The sequence below is a fragment of the Centruroides sculpturatus genome, unplaced genomic scaffold (assembly GCF_000671375.1).
Source record: "Centruroides sculpturatus isolate CEXI.00-Female unplaced genomic scaffold, Cexi_2.0 scaffold707, whole genome shotgun sequence".
Taxonomy (NCBI): Eukaryota; Metazoa; Arthropoda; class Arachnida; order Scorpiones; family Buthidae; genus Centruroides; species Centruroides sculpturatus.
The window spans coordinates 390,357-415,062 of NW_019384935.1; the positions used below are offsets into that span (position 1 = coordinate 390,357).

At 28.1% G+C, this 24,706-nt stretch overlaps 1 protein-coding gene across 1 annotated transcript in view; it reads left to right on the forward strand.

Moving 5' to 3' along the window:
- The window catches only part of LOC111632063 (putative leucine-rich repeat-containing protein DDB_G0290503), a 67,877-nt gene that overhangs the window by 38,265 nt on the left and 4,906 nt on the right, over window positions 1-24,706 (forward strand). Inside the window, exons 5-9 of the mRNA XM_023376419.1 lie at window positions 5,990-6,003; window positions 12,236-12,338; window positions 12,411-12,483; window positions 18,799-19,060; window positions 19,136-19,230. Of these exons, the coding sequence (XP_023232187.1) occupies window positions 5,990-6,003; window positions 12,236-12,338; window positions 12,411-12,483; window positions 18,799-19,060; window positions 19,136-19,230 (547 nt within the window). The remainder of the gene's footprint in view (window positions 1-5,989; window positions 6,004-12,235; window positions 12,339-12,410; window positions 12,484-18,798; window positions 19,061-19,135; window positions 19,231-24,706) is intronic.

A 24,706-nucleotide genomic window follows, 5' to 3' on the forward strand; every position in this document is an offset into this window, starting at 1 on the left:
AAATACAGGTAACCCCCGTATAACACGGTAGTTACGTTCCAAAAAATTGCCGTGTTATGCGAAACAAAGAACTAGTACGAAAAGGAGGGTTAGGTTCCAAAAATTAAAAAACATGCTACTATATTTTCATAATTAAGATAAATATCTTTATTAAAATTTTCTTAAGTGATACATATTAATATAAACAATGTTTTCTTTGTCATCACTAAAAGTACTATTAACCGAGAGCATTTTATTTTTGGCAAGTTATTGTTATCCTCTGAGCATTTTTCTGCATTATTTTCAGATTCATGCTTTACTTTTTGCAAAAAGTGTGTAATTTTAGATTGCTTGCTTCTAGTTAAAAGATCTTTATAATTTTCCTTATATAGTGCTAAGCACTTATGGAATAACAGAAAAACATCTTGCAATACCAGAAGCAGAAGCGTCGAGATCTGGCAAAATTGAAACAATTTTTACGAAGGACCATGTGTATGGAGACAAGAATAGAAAATTTACACACTGAAGTACTAATAGTTCACGAAAATAATTTTGTGACCTATTAGTACTTAAGTATGTAAAAATTTATTACATTTCATGTTGTATGAGGGTTTTACCCATTTCTCGAACCATGTCAGAGTGAATCCATGCTATAAAAGTACCGTGTTATACGGGGGATGGTACCAATTCTCGAACCATGTTAGAGCGAATCTGTGCTATAGAAGTGCCGTGTTATACGGGGGTTACCTGTACATTATTTTACAAATGATGTGCAAATAAATCATTTCATTTTGCATAAAAATTAAATATAATTTTTATTTTGTTAAGTATTAAAAAGTTTATTGCATTTGTCAAGTTTATTGTCATTTGTCATGATGGCTAAAATTGAAATAAAGAATATTAGCATGCATTTTCATCTTCTGTTTCTCTGTTTCTGAATTTGAATAAATCTATAAATTAAATAAAAAAATATATGATTAACAAATTTACAAAATAAATTTATTGGTGATAAGCTTGAAACATAAGACATGCCTATAGTTAGAATTAATTAAAAAAGAATTAAACTATCTCAGCTTGTACTGGGTGTTCATAAGTTTACACATAAAAAAAAATATAACTCAGGAACTAATCAGTAAAATGACATTATATTTCACATGGAGACTTCTGTGATGATAAAATTTTATTTTAGTTACAAAAGTATACACTAGAGCAGTAATGCTACAGTAGATGCACTGCAATACTGTAGCATTTAATTCAAAATGTCTCAAAATTTACAATACACATGGTATGCTGTGTAGTTACACAAAAATTCATACATTAAGCATGCTGTTGTGTAACCAAACAGTGCATTGGAAGTTTTGAGATATTTTGAGTTACCCACTATGGTGTTGCAGCACCATTTATTGCCCTAATAGATATTTTTGCAACACTTTGTTTCAAATAAAATGCCATCATTACAGAAGTCTCCATGTGAAATATGTCATTACGCTGATCAGTTCCAAAATTATCTTTTTAAAATGTGAATTTTAATTGTAAATACCATGTAGGGTCAATGTGGGTAAATATGAGAGTCTGAAAAATTGGAAAATATGAGACAGTTGTGAAACTTGACTTAATGTATGTTTGATCTGTCCTGTACTAATACAATGTTAAGTTTATTTAGTGTTTTTAACAACTTTTCTGAATGAAAATAAATGACTGGTTTCATTGAATCTTTTTAATTTTTAAGAAACACTACAAAAATATGTACAAAAACTTTTCTGTCAGTTCAACTAACTTTTGCTCTGTATATGTCTTCAAAAGACATGGATATTTAATTAGAAATTTTATAAATGCAGCTTTCAGCTGCTAGTTGTTTTTATTGCATATATCATCTTTTGTCTGAGTTTTGTGCATTTCAAAATGAGATAGAAAATGACACACACCATAGGTAAAAATGAGACAACAGATTTTATTTACCTGTCATTAATTTCCATGAAACTTTTTTTATTTAAGTTCAGCCTGTTAATATTTTTGAAATGTAATAGGTCTACACCTAATTTAACCTTAATGTTAATACACAAAAACAGCAGAACTATAGTTTTATTTTCTTCATTATTTTTATTCCATACTAATTAAATAAATAATCAATTGTTCCTAAAGTGTTTTATTTTGGTGTAGACCTATTTTATTTAGACTAGGCTAGTAATGTAAATTTTCTTTAATTAGTGGTAGGCTTATTACTTTTTCTATGTTAATATCTCTTTTAATAGGCCATTATTTTTAACAGGCCATTGAATAAAGGTTTATGTGTTTACTATTAATAATTATGAGGAGCTAGCCAGGGATACAGAGTAATTAAGACTCATGTACCACTTATTTGGCAGCTATCTGTTTGAATAGCCCTTGGGTTGTCTAAAAGAATGGCTTTCTATCAAAGAAATCAAGTGCTGAGGGACTTACAGTTTGAAGTAAAACAAAAGCGGAATTAGATGATCGCATAATCACCCTTTTCCTTATCAGGATTCCTGACACCAGTTAATCACTTTTATTACACGCGGATTAACACACATTATCCCTAACTTGTGAGTATGAGAACGTAGGTAACTTGAATAGGAATGAATATGAATAGCTAACATTAACCAGACCATATTTAAAGTAAACCAAAACATTTAATAAATCAAAAATATCAAAAGTATACAAATGAATGAAAACAAATCATCCTTAAACCTAAATCTAAATAACTAACTTAACCTAATCTTATTTTAAACCTGACGCGTGAGAGAGAGTTCACATTGATCTAACGATTATCATATTACCTTCTCAGTTCTTTCAATATTTCATTGTATGAGAATCTTCTTTAATTATGGATATTCTTCTTATATTTTTTTATGGCACTTTCCTTAAATAAGTTTTCTTATGACAATCTTGTCGATACTTCATATGGAGGACTCTGTATATGACTTTCAATTAACGAATTCGTATGACAGACTTGTATGACAGACTTTCTTCTTGTGGCAAAACCTCTTTCGATGGACTGTCCTATATCATATGGCTAGTTCTTTCAATGACTTTACGGGATTCATGTGGTGATATCTCTTTCGACGAACTGCCCCGAATGGCAGGAAAATGTCCCTTTTATATCGGCCCTGTCTGATGGCCAAGTAGTGTGTGCAAAAGCTTGACTCATCTCATGAGTCGGCCGTGGAAACGAAATCAACTTCCTTTCTAAAATTGAAAGTTTCTTTTGACATCCGTTTTTGTAAAATTCTTGGAAGTTTAAAATATTATTTTCTATTAATTTTCTTTAAAATTGCCTTCCTCCTTCTGAATCTCACATAATTCATTATAGGAGAGGAGAAAGGGAAGTAGTTTATCTTCTGCTGAAGGAGGACACAGACACAGTGCATGTGAAATATTTGTGAAAAAAGTGTATTTGTGTATTTACTAATTTGCATTATACTATGTTTTTCCTTTTCCTTCCTTTCCTTTTTTCCTTTCCTATAGCCTACTGAATTATTGACCAAGTTTAGTTATCATTTTATTCTTTAAACATTTAATTTAGGTCTAAACCTTATGTATTTACTATTAGTGATATAAAATAGTTGGAATTGTAATAATATACTTTGTTCAAAAAGGTTAATAAAATCACTTTGGTCTAGGCCTATGTCTTTAAAACTTTGTTTTATTTTACACTTTTATATTGTACACAGCTACAGAGTAATTTTTAATAATGAATATTTAATCTTATCTACTTACTTCAATTAAAAAATTTCATATGAAAATGTCAAGAAAATAAGCTGTACAAAAATTAATTTTTAAAAATTATATATCTTGGGAAATAAATATCATGGAGCAATGTTTTATACAAAAATGTCTTGCATTTAACCTGCAGTACCTGATTATTAACCTGCCTGTTGGAATAGGCAAGTCCTTATGGTGATGTAATAGGTGTCTCATATTTTAGCTTTTGAAGGTAAAATATGAGACAGGAAAAAATTTTTTGCTCAATATTTTTCATACATACATAAAAAAATGAATACTCTATTAGATTTTAATACTAAAATCATAAATTCTGTATATAGAGTCAATGTAGACACTTTTCAAAACTTTCGTGTAAACCTTGTGTAAATCTTAATTTTACAAAGAGAAATACAATCATGACAAGGTGTAAACCTTGTCATGTATTTCTCTTTGTAAAATTAATATTAGTTTACATAATCTTAGTTTTTAATATGAAACTTATATGTTGCCATGATACAAATGAAAAAGTGTTTATTCATCTTTTCTTGTACAGTATAAATTGAAATTCTAGAAAAATTTTTTCTAGAATTTTCTTCTAGAAAAATGTTACAAAGGAAATGGAATAGTAGTAGAATTTGTTGTTATAATTCTTGCAAAGGGAAATCAAAAATAAATGTAACTTGGCCAAAACACAATGCAGTGAAAGGTAGCAAATATGCTACTAATGTTTTACACCACATATAAGTTTGCATAGACTATCAGTTTAGAAACATGAGTATTCAAGATTAAGAAAGAATATTTATTTATCCAATTTTTACAGGTATCTTATCAGCATTTGATAACTGCCTACTACTGCCATTTGATAACAAACTCTGAAATATTAAAATGAATGTGTAACACACATAACATAATATAAAAAAATAATAAAAATAGAGTGTATTATAAAAATAAAGCAAAGATAGTATAAAAATAGGACAAAAACAATACATTATAAATTATGGTATAAATATTTTTACATGGTTGTTTATATTTACAAAATTATAGATTCAGTACATCCTCAAGTCCCTCCATTCAAATTACAGTGCAATAAAATAAAAGGTTCTCTGTGAGAGGTTTAAGTGAAAAGCAGCGATATATAAGCAACTGGAATTGTATGTAGCTCTAGCCATGACATGGAGACAAAGTTTTTCTGATTTGATAAGCCATTAAAAAATTTAAAATATAAAATTCTGTCAAAGTAAGTTCTATAGTATAAGCCAGGGAGACCCAATCTAATGTGAGCAATGTTAGCAGAGTTAGTAAACAGAAAATGAGTTAAAGTATTTAGCAGTAAATTTATTTGACTTAATGTCCTTAACTGGTATTTTATTCTAAAATTATCAACATGGATTTATGGGATTAATAGGACTTTTACACTGGTGCATTGCCTATTANTTAAAAAAACATATATATATTTTTTTAAAAACAAAAAAAGGAAATTAAAATTGTTGAAAAAATTAAAATAAATTAATCTACCAACTGGGAACACTCCAGTTTTTACATATACAACTCTTGTTAATATCACAATATTCTCCTCAAACTGTTTTTATGGAGAATACCTTGTTTTAAAAAATTTAAGAACATAAAAAATAAAAAGTAAAAAGAATTTAAAATTTTGTTAAAAAGAAAATTAAATTGATATGCAAACTGTTGAAAAACAATTTTCACTACTCAAATTTTAACCGTTCCTGGTAAATTCTAAATGCATTAACAATTTCTTCAATCTTGCATTTTTATAGTTAAGCAGCAGACCTTGCAAAATGCAATCTATCTCTATACCTTTATTTAAATTAATTGATTTTGTCAATTGTAATATTTCAATATGTTTCTTAAAACATCTTTTATATAGATCTTTCTCAAAATCTTGACAATACATTTACTTATCGTACAACTATGTTCTGTGCAATGCAAAACCCAAGGGGACTATCTATACCCTAATCTAACTGATGTCGTGTTCCTTCATTCTTGTGGTTAACTTTCTCTTTGTTTCACCAACATAATTAGTATTTTCCTTGCATCTACAACTTAGTTTATACACCACTCTGACATCTCTAAAACTTTCTTCTTATCCAGTGAAGGCTTATTTTTTAAATTTTATTTCCCATTTTGGATAGTATCCAAACTTTACATTCTTTAACCATATTACTTTTTCAGAATACTTTTTCAAATAATATTTTTTATATATAAGGAAATTTTATACATTTTATAAATTTTACATATTATTATTGTTTTATTTCTCTATTATTAGTGACTTCATACCTAGTTTTATAAATTGAAATCCAGGAGTTTAATAGTCTCATGGGGTATGCATTCAATAAATATTCTTTACAATTTTTGTGATAACTCAGGATGTATTTTCTTCATAATTCGAAGTTTAGACTATTTACAAAAAGTCAAATTAACTTTTGACTTTTTGTAAACTTTTGACTAACAAATCTTTTTTAACCTTGTGAAGTTTTTTACCAAGTTTTACCTGTGTTTAAGAAGAGTTTTTCAAAGCAATTTTTTAAGACTGTTACTTCTGTGGTAGTGTACAAAGGATAAAGATGGACTCAAAAGTTAATTTGACTTTTTGTAAATAGTCTAAACTTTGAATTATGAATGAAATATTCTTTCACTAACTACTACTATTCTGATATAGCTTCTAATGAGGATCTCCTTCTCCAAATCTTGACTAATGCTGTTATAAAATTATTATGTTTAAAAGACATTGGACAAAAGGATTTATAATTTATGGTTTTTAATATATTACAAGCCAATTCTAATATATAATATTAGATTCACTACATATAAAAAATATGTAGTGAATCTAATGTAAGAATCTAATCTTTTTATAGTAATTAGTAATATTCAGATAATTAATACTGCAATTTTTTTCCAATTCATATCTTTTTTAAAATTAAAATTGTGTGTATGTATGTATATATCCAGGGTGGCCAAGCTCTTTGATAGTCCGAGCCATTTTTCAACATTTGAAATTTTTCGCGAGCCGNTGTAAATAATATATTCATATGAATACATTTTTTAATTTGTAATTAATTACTCTCTAAAAAGAAAGGTACTATTAATAGTAAATTTAAACAAAATGATTAACTAATTAATGTTCAAAACTCATAATTATTAGATTTAATTAAAATTACATTTATAATTAAAAGTACTTTTGAGTGTTATATTGTTTCTGTTATATATTTTAGTTGAAAAATATACAAAATATATTATTCAGAAATATGTTATCTTTACCATTATAAAATTAAATCTAAAGTTATCTGAAAATAGTAATTAATATTCTAGAATAAACGTCACATTTTAATGTTTGAAATATATTAACAGTTCATTTGTTGAAGAACATTTTAATAAAATGCAAAATCATACGTTAACCTATTCCTAGTGTCACTGAATCTGACTTAAGTTGCCACACCATACTTTTCTAGCTTCTCTATTCTGAACACTGCTACTAAATACTCTTCATTGTGATGAAGACCCTGGTTTGTATGTATTTTTCACATGTAAGATTTGGCATAATAAAAATTTATATATTTGTAAACATTGGATTAGTATGTTGTTCATTTTAATAATAAACAAAATCTGTAGCCGGGGATAATGAATTTAAGGCCACATATCCAAATGGGCATGTCAGAACAATTTGCCCAACATACCATACATTAAAATACAACTTCATTTATTTTTTTTTTACTGTATTAATTTCAATTTATCATAATTTCAGGTTTTTATTTTTGTTTTACAGTCAGTTTGGATTATCACATCATCATTTTCTAAATTAGTTTTTCTTAATTTCTAATAATTAAAATATACTCATTTTATTTCTTTAAAAAATTGTTCAAACTTTAAATCTTTGGTGTACATAAATTTTCTAAAAGTTAAATATGATTACTTTGGCATGTACACTCAAAAAAGTTTATCATTTCTGGTATAGATAATACATTTGAGACTACTTGGGGTGGAGCAAAAATTTTATTTAAAATGATAAAAAATATAATACAATGGAACCTTGGTATATGATCTTAATCAGTTCCTGATGTTTGGACTTTTACTGAATAGAACATATACCAAACCAACCTTTCCCATAAGAAGTAATGTAAAAATGATTAATCTGTTCTCATGTAAAAGTACCCCTCTTGATATGGTATATTAATGGGGTTGTAAAATAATGTAACTCCTTTCGCAACGTNCACCCCCGGGCGCCATAATAGAATCTCGCTCCATCCTAAAACTTGCCTCGGGCCGGCACTGCACTGGTGTATTGGCTATTAACAAAAGGAAGAGTTCTTAATCAGAAAATCAAAAAATATTTTTTTACCTGCAGTAGTTTTCCTGACAAGTTTAGAATAAAATATTTAGCAAAGTTGTAGACTATATTGGTATGCAATGATTAATGGTTGATTGGAAGTTGGTAAAGAAAAAAAACATAGAATGGAGAATGGATTTGTTATGATCAGATATGTTCATTGGATGAATTAAATTAATTTTTTTTTCTTTTATGTTCAACTGAATGTTAAACTGTTTATTATGGATATATTTTTATGATGTATTATCTTATTTACCTTGTATTTAACTAATAATTATATAATAATGACAAATATTATATTTCAGTGACCATTTACTCTATAATGAGTAGAGCTAGGCCATCTAGACACTAAAAATTGTATACAGTAGTTATAAAAATCATAACTTATATATGATTTTTAGCCCATGGCAAATTGCCATACAAATTTGATAACATCTTATTTAAGGCATTGTACTTTGGTGATGCAGAAGTGCACCTCAGTATTCCCTATTCATAGCATATGTCACGATCTACATTTGAAATGATTTTCAGGTTTCTAACCATTTAATTGTTTCTGAGCTTTGAATTGGGTAATATTCTATCTTTGGTGTACTTGCTGCTATGTGCTTTGTGATGTAAATATAATTTGCATTTACTTTTTTATTTATTTTTTAAATGCATTTGAAAGAGTAGTTTACGTTTTGCATATCCATTGCATAAATATCTTTGTTTAATAATGTTGTAGGTTTCAATAAATTCTTAGACTTATATTTTGAAAAGTCTGGCTTAAATTTTCATTATACTTCTAGCTTCTTATAGAACTTTGACCCAGCAGTCGGATTGTGCTTTAGAACAACTTGTGAGAGAATTAATAGAAAAAAAGAGAAGAGCCAGATTATCACACTAAAACTGAGAAAAGAATGTGGTAAAAATGTCTGCAAGAAAGTCATGTAATCATTGTATGTGCTATGTGTGACAGTGAGCAACAGATGGAGGTGGAGTAGATTAGTTTTAATCATCTAGATGATTAAAACTAAGCTACTCCGCCTCCATCTGTCATCTAGATGCTTTATTACTACATTTGTTCAATAAAAAGTTCTAAGATTAAGTCCATCTTTTATTCTTATTTTCAAAAAAAAATTAAATATTGGAGGATATGAAGTAATATTAGATATGCAGTGTAACAACTCCAATATTCTCTCTCATGAAACTCTAAAAGGCAAATCTACCAAAGAATTAATATGAAAATACTTAACAGTAATATTATACTTCTTAAATTTTGGTTTGATTAATTTTATAAGTTTAATTGTTTTTTAAATAATCCTTGAAAAATTATTTCAAAATATTCATACTGTAGAAATTGAATTAATATATCATATAATGAATTTTTTGAAAAGTACAGAAATATACAAAAATATCTTGGTTAGTGCAGTTAATGCAATCCGGTAAATTACTTCAATGATTGAATATTATTTAATAGGAAAAATGATGATTTATTTGACCCAGGAAAAGGAACTTTTTCATTTAAAATATAATTAGAACTGACTTAATAATAGGTCATAAAGTCTATTTGAATGAGGATTGAACATCAGGAAACCATTGGACAATTAACATGAAAGTTCCAATTTGAATTTAAAAAGATAGGTGAGGAATTCAAGATAGAAGTAGAATTTGGTGAATTTGGAGCATTGAAAGTTTTGTTTTGACTTGGAAGACGGATGAGATGCAACCAACAGCACTTAGGTTAGAGTTTTACAAAATATTTTGTAAAACTCTAATAGATTTTGTAAAACAGATAGCTAATTTATGTCATAAAATCAACACAAAAAATCTACAAGACAATGAAATAAAAAGATGAATTGTGATTAATGATATGAACAAAATGACATGTTTTGTTTGCATTATTATTCATTATTGAAGTGCATGTAAAAATGTAAGATTTTTTAAACAAAAAAAAATGGATGTGAATGAATCTTATAATTTTAGATATAACATAAGTGCAAACTAAAAATTTATGCACATAGACAAAACAATTTGTCTGAACAAATTCACTCAAATGTCAATTAATTACAAACCATTTATCAAAAGCAAAGATCATAAATAGGGATACTAGATTTGTAAATAAAAAGTTTTGTATCTACTGTAAATTTTAAATATATAATACTGAAAAAATTACAATCAATAGATAAATTTACAATTTCTAATATACAATTATTTATAATGGTAATACAGAATTCTGATCATGTCATTATATTGAATAAAAATATTTTATGTTAGATTGAAAGGATTTCAGAATGGAACTTTTTGCAATTGAAGCATTTGATTTTATTTGACTAGAAATTAAACTTTGATACATGCAAATTTATGCACACAAAAATATATATTGTTTTAGATAACACAGTAAAATGTTAGATATCATAGAAGAAAGTTTACATTTAATAAATTATGATTACATTGTGATTTTGATTACTACTAAAACATAAATGATAGCTTACTTTTGTTGTAGTATATCATATGTACAATGCATTCATTACCAAATAAAATTTTTATTGCATTCACACACTAATATTGAATATAGACAATTATACATTATATATATGTAAGTGTACATGCATATATACAGTCAAACCTTGATATGACATCATTGTAGATAGGACTATTTGCATAAAATGCCAATGAATATTTGTGAATGAATCTTCCCCATAAATATTAGTAAACCTTTATCTGTAAATTAAATGTATAATTTTTGCATTGCAAATAACACATCACTAGATCACACAATTTTTACTCTCTCAAACTTATGTAATACTCAACTACAATTATTATTTCAGGTACTTCAGTTTAGCATCACATTTTTTTAATGCCAATTTCAAACAGAAACAAATGGTAACACTAAATCAAAATTTGACTATATAATTACATATACATACACATATTGATAATTTTGGGAATGTGACAGCTCCACATTTAACTAATCATTTTATCCAAATATTCATATATTTGGATAAAATGATTAGTTACTTCTGATATTCACAATTTTCCAAATCTTGATATTGAAAATTTTGGATCATTTATATAAATTACGTTCTTTGATTCATTATGTTTCAAGTTCTGTATGTTTGACAGTATTTAAAATTTTTGGGCACTACTAATTTACAAAACAATTTTAAATTAATTTTAAACATCAATTCATTAAAATTACAATTTAGTTAATTTTATATGTGTTTTAAAATAGTAAATTNCTGCGATTGGCTCATTCCTACAACGTAATTTTCGGTTAGCGTGGAACGTATCTAAGCGTTATAGGGGGGTCTACTGTATATGAATGAATAAAATTGTAAAATTGTCTGATAAATATTTTTATTTGATTTAAAATATGCATTAGTTAGTAAAAGGCTGGCCTTATGTATTAAGTATGCCAACATAAAGATGGCTGAGTGTCTTCAAAATAATTTATGAACATTTATAAGCAATTTGAGACAATTATTTGGTAAAGTCAATTGTGGTATTTAACTAAACTATTTCTTAAAATCAATCATTTTATAAACAAAATAAATATCAATACATTTAATTTTATTCCTGATATTTTGTGTCAAGCTTTTTGATTTAGTATTATTTTTAAGTTTGTCTTTGACAGATTATAACTAATGTAAATTAATAATTGCAGCTCTTATTGATTTACGTAAACTCGTACCTTTTATTCATGTTTTACAAGTTCTGTCTTAGGATATATTTTGAAGAAAATTCGGTGGCAATGCCAAAATAACTACAATTTTCTGGTTTTTAAAACTTTCCATTTTAGGAAGGCTCTGGCTCTCTGAACTTATGAAAATTAAGATTTTTGAGTATTTTTGTTTATATTTTGGAATAAAGTCATAAAAATAGTATTAAATTACTTTTTTATGTTTATTTTTAATATAATTTAATTTGATATTTAATTTTCAATATATTTAGCCTAATTACTATGTTATTTTTATTTTATATATGTTGTAAATAATCATGTTGCATGATAAGTTTGTTAAATTACAAAATATTTATTATTTTGTAATATGTGTGTTATTTGTTTCTTTAACAGAATTATGTAACATATATATATGTTACATAATTCTGTTAAATAATTAATAATGATAAGGTTGAATATTTGTAAAAAATAATTTTTAAATTAAAACAAACTTTTTTTTTAAACAAATTAAATGTTTTATTTTTCAGAAACTCTTAATGATATTGCAACTAATTTCAAAGAGAATACACAAAAAACTAAAACAGAAAATGAAGAAGTAGCTGTAAAATTACAAGTTTCAGAAAATAAAATGTAATAAAATACAAAATTAATCAAATTTTAAAATGATTTAACAAAGACTAATATTCTTTGTATTTTTTATAGATCAAATGAAGACAATCATTTTTGTGAAAAAATTATTACTTTACCTAAAGAAGATTCAGACTGTACACTAAAAGTAAGTTAAGGCTTTTATAAATAAATTATGAAATATACAAATAATACACAAGTATGAACTTTGTAGTTATATTGATGTACAGTAATACCTCGACTTATGCTACCCTGACTTACGCGAACTCGGAGTTACGCAATTTTCAAATCTTGTTGATTCGTCTTTTGTTTGAGCGCCACGCAACTCTCGATTACTCACTCCCCCCCACACTATTGTTCAGCTTACATGTTTGGACGTGTCGTGCGGAATCGACACATAGCTACAATTTATTTTGTGTTATTTATTTCTGTGTTTGTTATATCTACGGAGACTTGAGAGACTCTATGTGGTGATTTCTTGTAACCGTGAACGAATCAAAAGACGAGATAAGATTAACGAGAACATTTATTAGCTTACATACATCTGACTTGGACTTTACACAAATTGCGAAATTATACCCCGACTTACGCGAATTCGACTTACGCGGTTATCGCTCGGTCCCACCTATCGCGTAAGTTCGGGGTATTACTGTAGTTATATTGATAATGTATCTATATTGTTCTATGGGTGAGAAGATGGAGAGAAACTGCAGAGATAACATAAGTATTTTTTTTTATTTCTTGTAAACTGCAAAAAATATTAAATCAGGAGAAAGAAAAAATACTAAAGTTAAACTTATTACAGCTTATACATATATATAGTCTATTCTCACTTCCTCAGCCGTATCTTTACAAATATAAACAAAACACCAAACTCTTGCTGAGCTTATTATTACTTTAATTTCAAACGTTTTCAGCCCAATTCCAATAGGCCATCTTCAAGAACTATTCGAATACAACTTTCGAATAACTTTTAAATTNAGGAAATGGGGATTAAAAACCCGTAAAATTATGGCAGTTGTGTAGTACTGGTTTAATGTATATTTTTGTTATAGTAAGCTTTATTTTTTATATATTTTTTATATATATTTTTATTATTTTATATTATTTATGTTTATCATATAATATGTTAAAAATTTTTTAGTTAAATATTTAATGGTTTACGGTGATATTTAAAAATATGTTAAATAGTTAATAGTTACAGTTTATGTTAAAAGTTTAAATTTAAAAGTTATTCGAAAGTTGTATTCGAATAGTTCTTGAAGATGGCCTATTGGAATTGGGCTGAAAACGTTTGAAATTAAAGTAATAATAAGCTCAGCAAGAGTTTGGTGTTTTGTTCATATATATAGTCAATGAACATTAGATATGTTTTAAGATATACAGACAATATTTAGTTGGGAAGCCTTTACTTTTAATTACTAAGATACTGGTACATTTTTTGAGCACACTACTTACAAGCTGTTTAGGCTTATTCTATGATGTTAGATGATACCAGCATGAAATGATAGCTTCAATTAACTGTACTTTATATGTTGGATTCTTTGCACTCTATTTTTGTTTCATCTAAAATATTTTGGTTGGATTAAGATGCTACAGTTATGCAGGTCATTGTAATCTCTGTACCAATTTAGAAATAAGCCCCGTGTCTACTATTAATGCTTTAAAGGTGCATTGTTGTCCTGGAAGATGAAATTGCTATTTCTATCATGTTGACAGATGAAGGAAGCATTTTTCTCTTCAGCATTCATCTTCAACAATATGCAATCTATTCATTCCATGAGTTGAAATGCAATCCCAGATCATAATTGCAGTAGGATGCTTAATTGTTTGAACAGTAGGGTTTAAATCTCATTTTTTGACATCAAATAAATGTTGCTTCTTTGTTGAGTATCAATGAGATTGTTATTTTCTCATTCCAGATGACCTTATGTCACTGATCCATAATCTATCCTTTATGATTACAACCATTGTACACACTTTGGCCTTCTGTTTTTTTTATTTTATTAATGAAAGGCTCTTCACTGGTTTGCGAGTTCCTAAGCCATTTTCTTTCAGTCTACAACTTACTAGCCACTTGGAAACAGTAACTAAACTGCATATCTTTCTAAATTATAAATTTCTACTGTTGTCCATTTGTCTGTCCTTCCTTAATCTCAAGAACAGTGTTAAATAGATGAAAGGCAAGATCAGATATGGGAAGCTTAGAGGCAGGAGGCTCTGCTTAACTATATACAAACTTCTGGTCTAGACTAGAAGTTACATGATTTCAATTTAAAAAATTTGTCTTGAATGGAGTTACATAGATGACTGGCATGACTTTGTTGTTATCTGGAAAAGTATGATGTACAGGGGCAAGACACTACTAATTTGAAATGGAGAACATATATTTTAAATTAAATAAATTTAAGAATATGATTAAAAATTGCAGCCCAGCTTTGTGTATGATGTCACAATAAATAATTGCTCATGTACTGTACATTTATTTTTCAATTTTTAAAGCAGTCTTTCAAGCTCATTCAAATAAGATTGTGATCATTTCACATGGTAGTTTTCCTTGGTCTTCCCTTTCTCTACTGATCTTCCAAACTGTTAGTCATATTGAGATGACTAATGCACCTGCTAACAGTCGAATGGCTGCCATGTTTCATGGCAATTTGTTAATGGGACATTATTCACAGCAATAATTTTACCACTTGTAAGCACTTTGTCTTCTGACAATATACTTTAACAAAGAAACCTTTCAGAAGTGTAACACAAGACACTCAATTTTGAAATGAAATTATGTGTCACAGGCATCTGTTATATAGTGGAAATCAGCTGCACAAGGGAGCTATAATGAATTGAGCTAACACACTTAACTTTCACCACTTGTGTTTCTTAAGACTCATTCTTTTTATCATTCTTTTGTCAACTGATAGTTCCAATATTATGTATAATAAATAAAAATAAATAAATAAAACTATAAATCTTTTATAAAATCTTTTCAAACTATTGATTACATCCATATCTATTGGTTTTAAAATTAATTTGACATTGAGAGGCAGAAACATTAGCTTGATATTGGACAAATTTTGTCTAAACGTTGTCAATGAATCTGGGGATGTGCTGGATAGTTATCAACTAACAATAAAATTTTTGTTTCTCTTTGGATAGTTCTTTATTCCAATCACTTAAGTACTGCTGAAAAATATACAAAGCCATCCAGGCTTTTTGTTTGCAGTATAATCTACAGGAAGATTTTTTACATTTTTTAAATACTGTGGTTTTAATGATTTTCCAATAACTAACAATTTTTTTGTATTGGTTCTTGTCATATTTGCACATATAAGCACCATCAAGCGATTCTTTGATTTTTTTCCACCAACACATTTTTCCCCTTTGAATTAAGTTTGCAGTCAGGTGTCAGATTATGAAAAAGTCCCGTTTCATTGCATTGTAGATATCTTTGTCATTAAAATCTTTCCTCATTTCTGCCCAAACATGGACAATCCATTCATTTGTGGTTACTGGATCAGCAGATTGAGATTCTCCACTAATTTTTGAATAAACAATGTTATGTCTGTTTTTGATTCAATCCAGCCAACCATTGTTGCATACAAAATCATTGCATCAAAATTGTCTTGCAAATTTTTCTGCTTGAACCTTTAAGATTGGTTTGTCTATTGAAAATCTATCAGTTTTTTGTGTACCTAAATCATTGAAACAGTGCTTCATTGATGTTTACATGCTCACACTTTCTAAATTTTTTGTTTTAGTTATATTTTTCTCCAGCACTAATAGGTAACCATCTTTATTTTTCCATAATATTGATACTGTTGATGAAGACAAAGAAAACTTTCTACATACTTTGACATTTTTAGCACCATGTTCTAACTCAAATAATTTCAACTTTTTTATTCACTGAGAGAGATTTTCTTTTCTTCATAGATATGTTTCTCATCTAAGGGTTGGTTTGTTTATAACTCAAGTATACAATAATTTTACAATCATAGTGATGATTAGGTAAATTGATGGAGTAGGGCAGGAAGTTAGCAAGAAAGAGGGAGATGGTTTCCAAAAAAGAAAGTTATGTGATAAATAGACCTGTAATTGATACAAGTCATAAAACTAATTATCCTGTAGTCATAAAATTAAGCAAATCTTTCAGTTTCTGGGTACAAATTCACTGAGTACGGCGTTAATAAACTTCTTTAGTAATCACACAAGTACTTTTGACATGTGTATAACCGTCGTCTTCAGGTGAAAAGAACAAGTTTTTAAGAACGAACGTGCAGGATGTTCCAAAAGAACATAATATTTAAATTCAAACAAGCGTCCGGAAATTTCGTTACAAACGTGCGAATGATTTTTGATATTTCGAATCTTTATTTTACGATGTTAGCGGCGCATGCATGGAGATGCTACCGCGTTGGCGATACGATGTTGGGCGCATTTCGTTTTTTAGGCGCTGATACAAGGCAATCCACACCCCGGGTAGATTGAGGGTGGGAACATTGCATGCTTCTGAAATTTCCGGACGCTTGTTTGAATTTAAATATTATGTTCTTTTGGAACATCCTGCACGTTCGTTTTATTAAAAACTTGTTCTTTTCGCCTGAAGACGACGGTTATACACATGTCGAAAGTACTTGTGTGATTACTAAAGAAGTTTATTAATGCCGTACTCAGTGAATTTGTACCCAGAAGCTAGACAAATATTGGCGTGAGTTTTTAAATTTATTTTAAATCTTTCAGTTTTATCTCTCTTGAGAATTCAGTACTGCATTTCCTACTACTTGAACAATTAAGAATGTTCATGTGTTTGCATAGCTAATGAAAATTTGCTTACTATATCTGTGAAGTATGCTCATTTTAACTTTGAGAAAATGTACAGAAATATGCATAAATTAGAATTGTTATGGTATTTTTCTCATTATAATCATGAACTTATTACATCCATGTTCATTATAACTGAGTTTGACTGTAATATTATTATGAGTTTGACTGTTTTTTAGTTGTTATTACATTTTTTCTAAAACTGTATTTTATTATCATATTTGCATACTGGCATGTGTGGTGATATTTTTAAATAAACAGTACTGATTATATTTATCACTGATCCATAATCTATCCTTTATGATTACAACCATTGTACACACTTTGGCCTTCTGTTTTTTTTATTTTATTAATGAAAGGCTCTTCACTGGTTTGCGAGTTCCTAAGCCATTTTCTTTCAGTCTACAACTTACTAGCCACTTGGAAACAGTAACTAAACTGCATATCTTTCTAAATTATAAATTTCTACTGTTGTCCATTTGTCTGTCCTTCCTTAATCTCAAGAACAGTGTTAAATAGATGAAAGGCAAGATCAGATATGGGAAGCTTAGAGGCAGGAGGCTCTGCTTAACTATATACAAACTTCTGGTCTAGACTAGAAGTTACATGATTTCAATTTAAAAAATTTGTCTTGAATGGAGTTACATAGATGACTGGCATGACTTTGTTGTTATCTGGAAAAGTATGATGTACAGGGGCAAGACACTACTAATTTGAAATGGAGAACATATATTTTAAATTAAATAAATTTAAGAATATGATTAAAAATTGCAGCCCAGCTTTGTGTATGATGTCACAATAAATAATTGCTCATGTACTGTACATTTATTTTTCAATTTTTAAAGCAGTCTTTCAAGCTCATTCAAATAAGATTGTGATCATTTCACATGGTAGTTTTCCTTGGTCTTCCCTTTCTCTACTGATCTTCCAAACTGTTAGTCATATTGAGATGACTAATGCACCTGCTAACAGTCGAATGGCTGCCATGTTTCATGGCAATTTGTTAATGGGACATTATTCACAGCAATAATTTTACCACTTGTAAGCACTTTGTCTTCTGACAATATACTTTAACAAAGAAACCTTTCAGAAGTGTAACACAAGACACTCAATTTTGAAATGAAATTATGTGTCACAGGCATCTGTTATATAGTGGAAATCAGCTGCACAAGGGAGCTATAATGAATTGAGCTAACACACTTAACTTTCACCACTTGTGTTTCTTAAGACTCATTCTTTTTATCATTCTTTTGTCAACTGATAGTTCCAATATTATGTATAATAAATAAAAATAAATAAATAAAACTATAAATCTTTTATAAAATCTTTTCAAACTATTGATTACATCCATATCTATTGGTTTTAAAATTAATTTGACATTGAGAGGCAGAAACATTAGCTTGATATTGGANACATTAGTGGATTTAAGAGCATCTTATGTTCTTTTTGTTGATTGTTTCTTAATTATATTCTAATACTAATTATTTTTTGTGTAAAAAATGTTGTTGAAAAAATTTTTAAGATAGATGTTATATTTTAAATTTTTTATAATATCAGAATCAAATAAAGTTATTATCAATACTTTGTAAAATATTAAAATATGACTTATGTTAGCAACATGTTAATCTATAAATTTATTTTCTAGCATTGTAATTTGAAATTTGTGTTTGTGTTAGTTTCAGAACAGCTAAAAAAAGAAAAAGATGATAATATTACCCTTAAAATAATTTTAAAGCAAAATAATGATGGTTTCAAGAAAATTCAGGATTTATATATTCAAGAAATTAAAATGTTACAAAGTATTTTGAATCGAAAACAGATTCAACAGTTATATAGTGTCAGTAGCATCAGAAAACAAAAAGAAAAACAACACATGAATTTTTCAAGTGATCCAGTAAAAGAAAGTAGTAAGAATTAAAACTTTTAATAGTTTTTAGAAATTGTATTTTAAAAGAATTTTACAAGATTTTAATATATTTTAGTAACAGAAAGAATATCAAAATTTCAAGATGTACATAGTAATCAATCATATTCCCCATTATTAAGAAATTTTGAAGATTATCATGAGAGTATTTCTGTGAGTAGTGTTAAAATATTTGTTTTATTATAAATGGAATTTTTAGATATACAATAACAGCTATGGAAATTGCATCACCTACAGTATATACCAAAAAATGTTCAATGGTTGTGAAAAGTATCATATTGAGTATTTAAGCTAATCTTGCAATTTGTAATGGATAACATATGTACTACAGAGAAGAAATCAGAAGAAAAAAAAAAACTAGAAAATTATAATTCATTACATATGATGTTATAATGAACTTGTGTTATTTCACCATAGTCTCATCAATACCGTTAATGAACCAAGAACTTGTCATTTATAGTTATGGAATAAAAGAAAAGTTTATAATGTAAATAGGCCTGAAAAACAACATAACAAATAGCTATTTTTTATTGAATGGTATCCCAATACTTTATAAGATCACATCAAGCCTAGTAACATCTTTGCAACAGTCTGGAATAAAATGAGTGAATTTCTTCAAGTATTCTTTATCAAGTTTGTGATACCAAACTTTTTTTATATATTTTCTGAAGTTGCTGTAATTTTCAGACCTTTTTGCTACAATTTTTATACCCATATTCCAGCAGCTTTTAATAGTGTTGAGGTTAGGACCTGGCCAGCTTAGATATCTGATTTTGGGACTCTTGTTTGGAAATTTTTTTTATTTAAACTGGCACACACATTGCTATCTAAGTGACAGTAATGCTAACAAATCATAGAGAAAATACAAATTGTATTTTAATTACTGTTTTCCTGCACTGACATGGCACAGAGTTATACTGGAAGAGGCAGTATTTTGTGCTCTGAAACTGTTGGAATTAGCTTGGTGGTGAAGATGTTTTTATAGCATTCTGCATTCACAGATTTATTTGTAAAGTGTAGTTTGCTTCTTGAATATTTTATTTTAATTCAAGCTGACATGAAATTTCACTTATTAAATTGTATTTGAAAAAAAAATTTCATTTTCAGGTTTTAAAGCTTAGTTTCTGTAGAAAACCAAAATTATTGTTCAGTGACAGTGACAACTTATCTCTGACATGTCTCTCATACTTAAGATGTCTGTTTGTCCTTAATTTTTATATATTTTTTTAAAACCAGATATTTAGATATTGAATGTTGCAACTTTACTTTTAACCTATTCGATGTTGAAATTTTTATTTGTTGCCTGTGACGCCATGTTGAATTTTCATCAATGTTAAGCTTAAAAATTTTTTTTAATGATAATTGTGTTTACTGTATCATAAAAAATTATTTTTTTATGTTTTACAAACAAAATAAATATATTGAATAATATAGAAACAAAAAAAATTATATCTCAAAAGTTCATTTTAATATAAAAATTGTGATGCATAGCGACATTTAGTATCAAAAACGTTCTGATGTAAACACGAAAATATTTGGGATCGCCCACGCAGATCAATGAGGTCAACATAAATATTTTTGGGAACAACGTAGGACAGGTTAAACACACAGGGTCTTTTTACATTATGGGAAATTTTCCAATTAATGTCAATAGGCTTAGTCAAGGTGCTACTCCATTTTATTCTAACCTTTTTGCTCCTATTTTCATATTTTTCTACTGTAAATTTTACTTGAACATTGCTCAGGTAATTGGACATATTCTACACTCCTGCAAAGCAACAATCATGGACTTCATGTTAACTGTTGAAAACTCTTCATTTTTCTTATAAAAGCATGTTACTCACACATTGGTTTTTATACCAATGGATAATACAATCACTAGAGACATCACTACAATAGACTTTATCATTCGACAAAAAGTGTTCTCATGTTTGTGATGTTATGGATGATGCAATCTTTATGATTTCTTGTAGATTTACAGCAAAATGATACTTTAATTTTTTTAAATTAACATATTTTAATAAGATTTTTAGTAAAGCAATTTTCATAGCTATTATTGTATAGCATAATGTAAAATTATTTATATAATAAAATAAAATTTTTTATATACATTATACAGGAAAGTTCTAATAATGAACATCTTGTACAATGAATCAACTCAATGAACAAAACTTTCTGCAGATCTCAGTTAATTTCTATTTACTGTAAGGTCTCGTTTTATGCAGTGGATACGTTCTACAGAAAAGCGCATATAAAAAATTTGCATAAAAAGAGACTTTACTTGCCTTGAAAAAGTAGGGATACGTTCCGTAATTTTCTAAAATTGCATAAAACCAAAACAACGAGTTAAAATTAACTTAAAACTGCATAAAAAAGTTTGCAGAAATTAAAAGAAATAGACTGCTTAATAAATTACTTTGAATGTCTGAAAGAAATTCATATAAAAGCTTAAAATAAACTTGTATTCAAACTTAATTCAGTTTATTTTATTGAAAAGCAATACAAGGGGAATCCCCGAATTGCAAAAGCTCACTCTAAAAACAAATCACTGACATCTGGATGTGAAGAGTTAATTAAAACTCTTTTAGTTCCTCGCCTGAGTTAACTCGGGCAGGATACATAGCGTTACATAAAACACGGTCCTTTGAAAATTTTTTTTTTGAATTTTTGGAATGTTTTTTAAGTCTCCAAATTTTAAAAAAATATTTAAAAATATACAGCCAGCTAGTGTTCACCCTACTTTAAACCCTTTTCCTCCCGTGATGTCTATGAGAATGCCCCGGGAAATCCAACTCCAGCTGTGTTCAAGGTCATCAAGATGTGTAAACAATGAAGTATCGGTGTTAAATTTCACAGAAGGGCGAGACAAAGGAAGTTAAACTTTGAAGCTTTTTCTTCAAAATTAAGGCATTTCTTTCGTTTTTTTCAGTTTTAAGTATTTTTTTATGTTTAATTACATTTACATCAAAAATTGCTAGGAACTAAAGCAATTAAGGTAGATCTAGCTGTTCTTTACATCCATAAACGTTATGTGTCAGTGGAACAAATGGAGTGAGCTTTGAGCGTTCCACGATTTTTGGAGACTGTCTATACGCGGGCTTCCTAAACAAGCCTATATGTATGTTCGTCCAAGAAATTTTTGGACGAAATACAAACCGCACAACTTCAAAATCGCATAAAAATAATCCGCATAAAAAGAGACCTTACAGTATATGCATTTTTTTCCTCTTTAATGAACTATTTGCTGATTTAGTGTAAAATCATCTTAATTACCAAAGTTAATAAAGTCTGAGAAAGATTTATTATGCATTTTTTTTTTTAGCTAATTTTATAGTTTATGAAACACAGTATTTCTACTCTTGCATTTCATTTGGTCACTTGGATGGATGAAATAAGGCGATGCAACACATGGGTTATTTGTCAAGGAGGTCATCTTCCTGGGAGATTTTCTATGGGAAATTGGCTCTTATTTAGATTTTAGACATATGAAGATAACTTGTAAAAACTATACATGGTCAATGTAGTGGTGAGATGCAAATTTGCAACCAACTGCCATTGAGTGATCAATGGTTTTATACACTCTGTCACTGGTGGATCATTCAAAATTTGAAACAAATGCCATCAGAGGTTGAATAATGTCTTTACCAATTTGAGCAATCTCTACTTATTTTTCATGTGTTGTTTTCCATTTTGGTATTTGCATTATCTCAAGTTGAAGATGTCACTATGGAAGAGAAAGAGCTGCCATTGTAGCTTCTGAGAATAAATAGACAAAGATATTCCTTGAAATGGAATCTGTAGTATTCAAGTTAGTTAAAAACAAGAAAGACAAATAAGTATAATTGAGTTTTTTTTAGCAAGAAATATGTGTAGAATTTTGTAACTAGAATATATTCCATATAATGTATACCATATGTATAATAACTGTCAGAAAATTTTTTAATTTTAAGTATAGAATGAACATCCTAATTAACACTATTGAGAATTTGGTCTTCTAAAATTTGCTAATTAGGACTTTTTCTGTATATGTATATAGTAACTTGTATTTTATTTAATCCTATAGGCACATAAGTGTGGTCAAAATACGCCCAGATGGATTTTTGTAATGTTTTTAAAATGAAATTATTCATATTTCTCAAGTCAAAGTTTTTGATCTGTAAGAGGCAATGATTCACATTTCATTTGTATTATAGTGTCTTGAAGTTTAAGTTTAAACAGGCATTTAGAGATGCTGATAGTAATTTTACAATAATTTTTTGACATTGTATTTAATTTCAGAAAGGTTGAAAAAGCAAGATTTGCTCTATTTCATATCCAAGTGTTTTGACTGATTATTAAAAAATATGGTAAACAGAATTCCAGCTGTCAGTTACCATTTTTGCATTTTGTAAATGTTTTAATGAAATGGTGATAACAATTTGAAATTGGAAACAAAAGTGACAAAAGCATGTGCTGCCATGGGGAATATATATATATATATATTCCCCATGTATATATATATATATAGTAATTTCATAACACTCTTTGGATTTAATAAACTACCATGTATATCTTTATAATTTATACATTTCTATAATAAAGCATATGATTTAGTATTCTGGTCCTTACTTTTTATTAATTCATTCTCAAAAATGTTTTCTGCAAAAAAAGATAACATTTATTTCTCTTGCTCTTTAGAGGCATCATCATCAACTTCAATTACTGTCTTTTCACAATAATATATTAGAAAGTTTACAGTTTACTCTTAATACCAATAATTACAGATGATATTTTTATTAATTCATAGTTATAACAAAGAAATTTTAATATGTAAATGTAGAAAATGCATAGATGTTCAAAATGATTTTGCAGCACTGTCACTTTCTACATTAAATGATTCATTTCAAAAGCATGTATGTGTTATTCAATCACTTAAAAAATCATTCACTTATTTAAATCAAACAACAAAAATTAATGAGTACTGTATTCTCAAATTAAATTTTAATCCCATTATGACAACAATGCCTGAGTAAAGATTGTTAACTATTGATGCTGAATGAAAGAAAACAAGAAAAAAGTGGATAAAACTGCTTGAATAGTGGTGGTTAATCATGGGTTGTGCATAACCAACCATGGGCAAGCCACATGGAATTTTCTGGGTTTTCTTTATGTATCTAACACTTAAATAGGGTCTAGTTTCTAATAAAAGTCTTCCTGGAAGGCACCTCTAGCAGATTGTCCATGTGTTACATTGCCTTATTCCATCAATCCAATCCAAAAAAATAAGTGAACTCAAATATAAACTGTAAAAACCATCTATGACTAACCTGGCTGCAAAGAGTTTATCTCCATAAATCCCTCTCTCTGTTTCTGATTGCAATAATTTCCAAATAACTTATTTTTTGTATTCAATCTTTTGTTTTATGTATGTGTAAATAATGTACACTGTAATGTACCCACTGTAATGCTAGGGCACACCTAGCATTACAGTGGGTGATCAGATAACGAACACTTCACTGAACAAACATAAAAATAAGCGATGGAAATATAGATTGATTTTCCTTTGTCTTCAGGTAACAATTCAAAACTTTTCAGAGCACAGGAGATGTCAATGTCGACTGATCAGATATATACTGATCAGATAGTATTC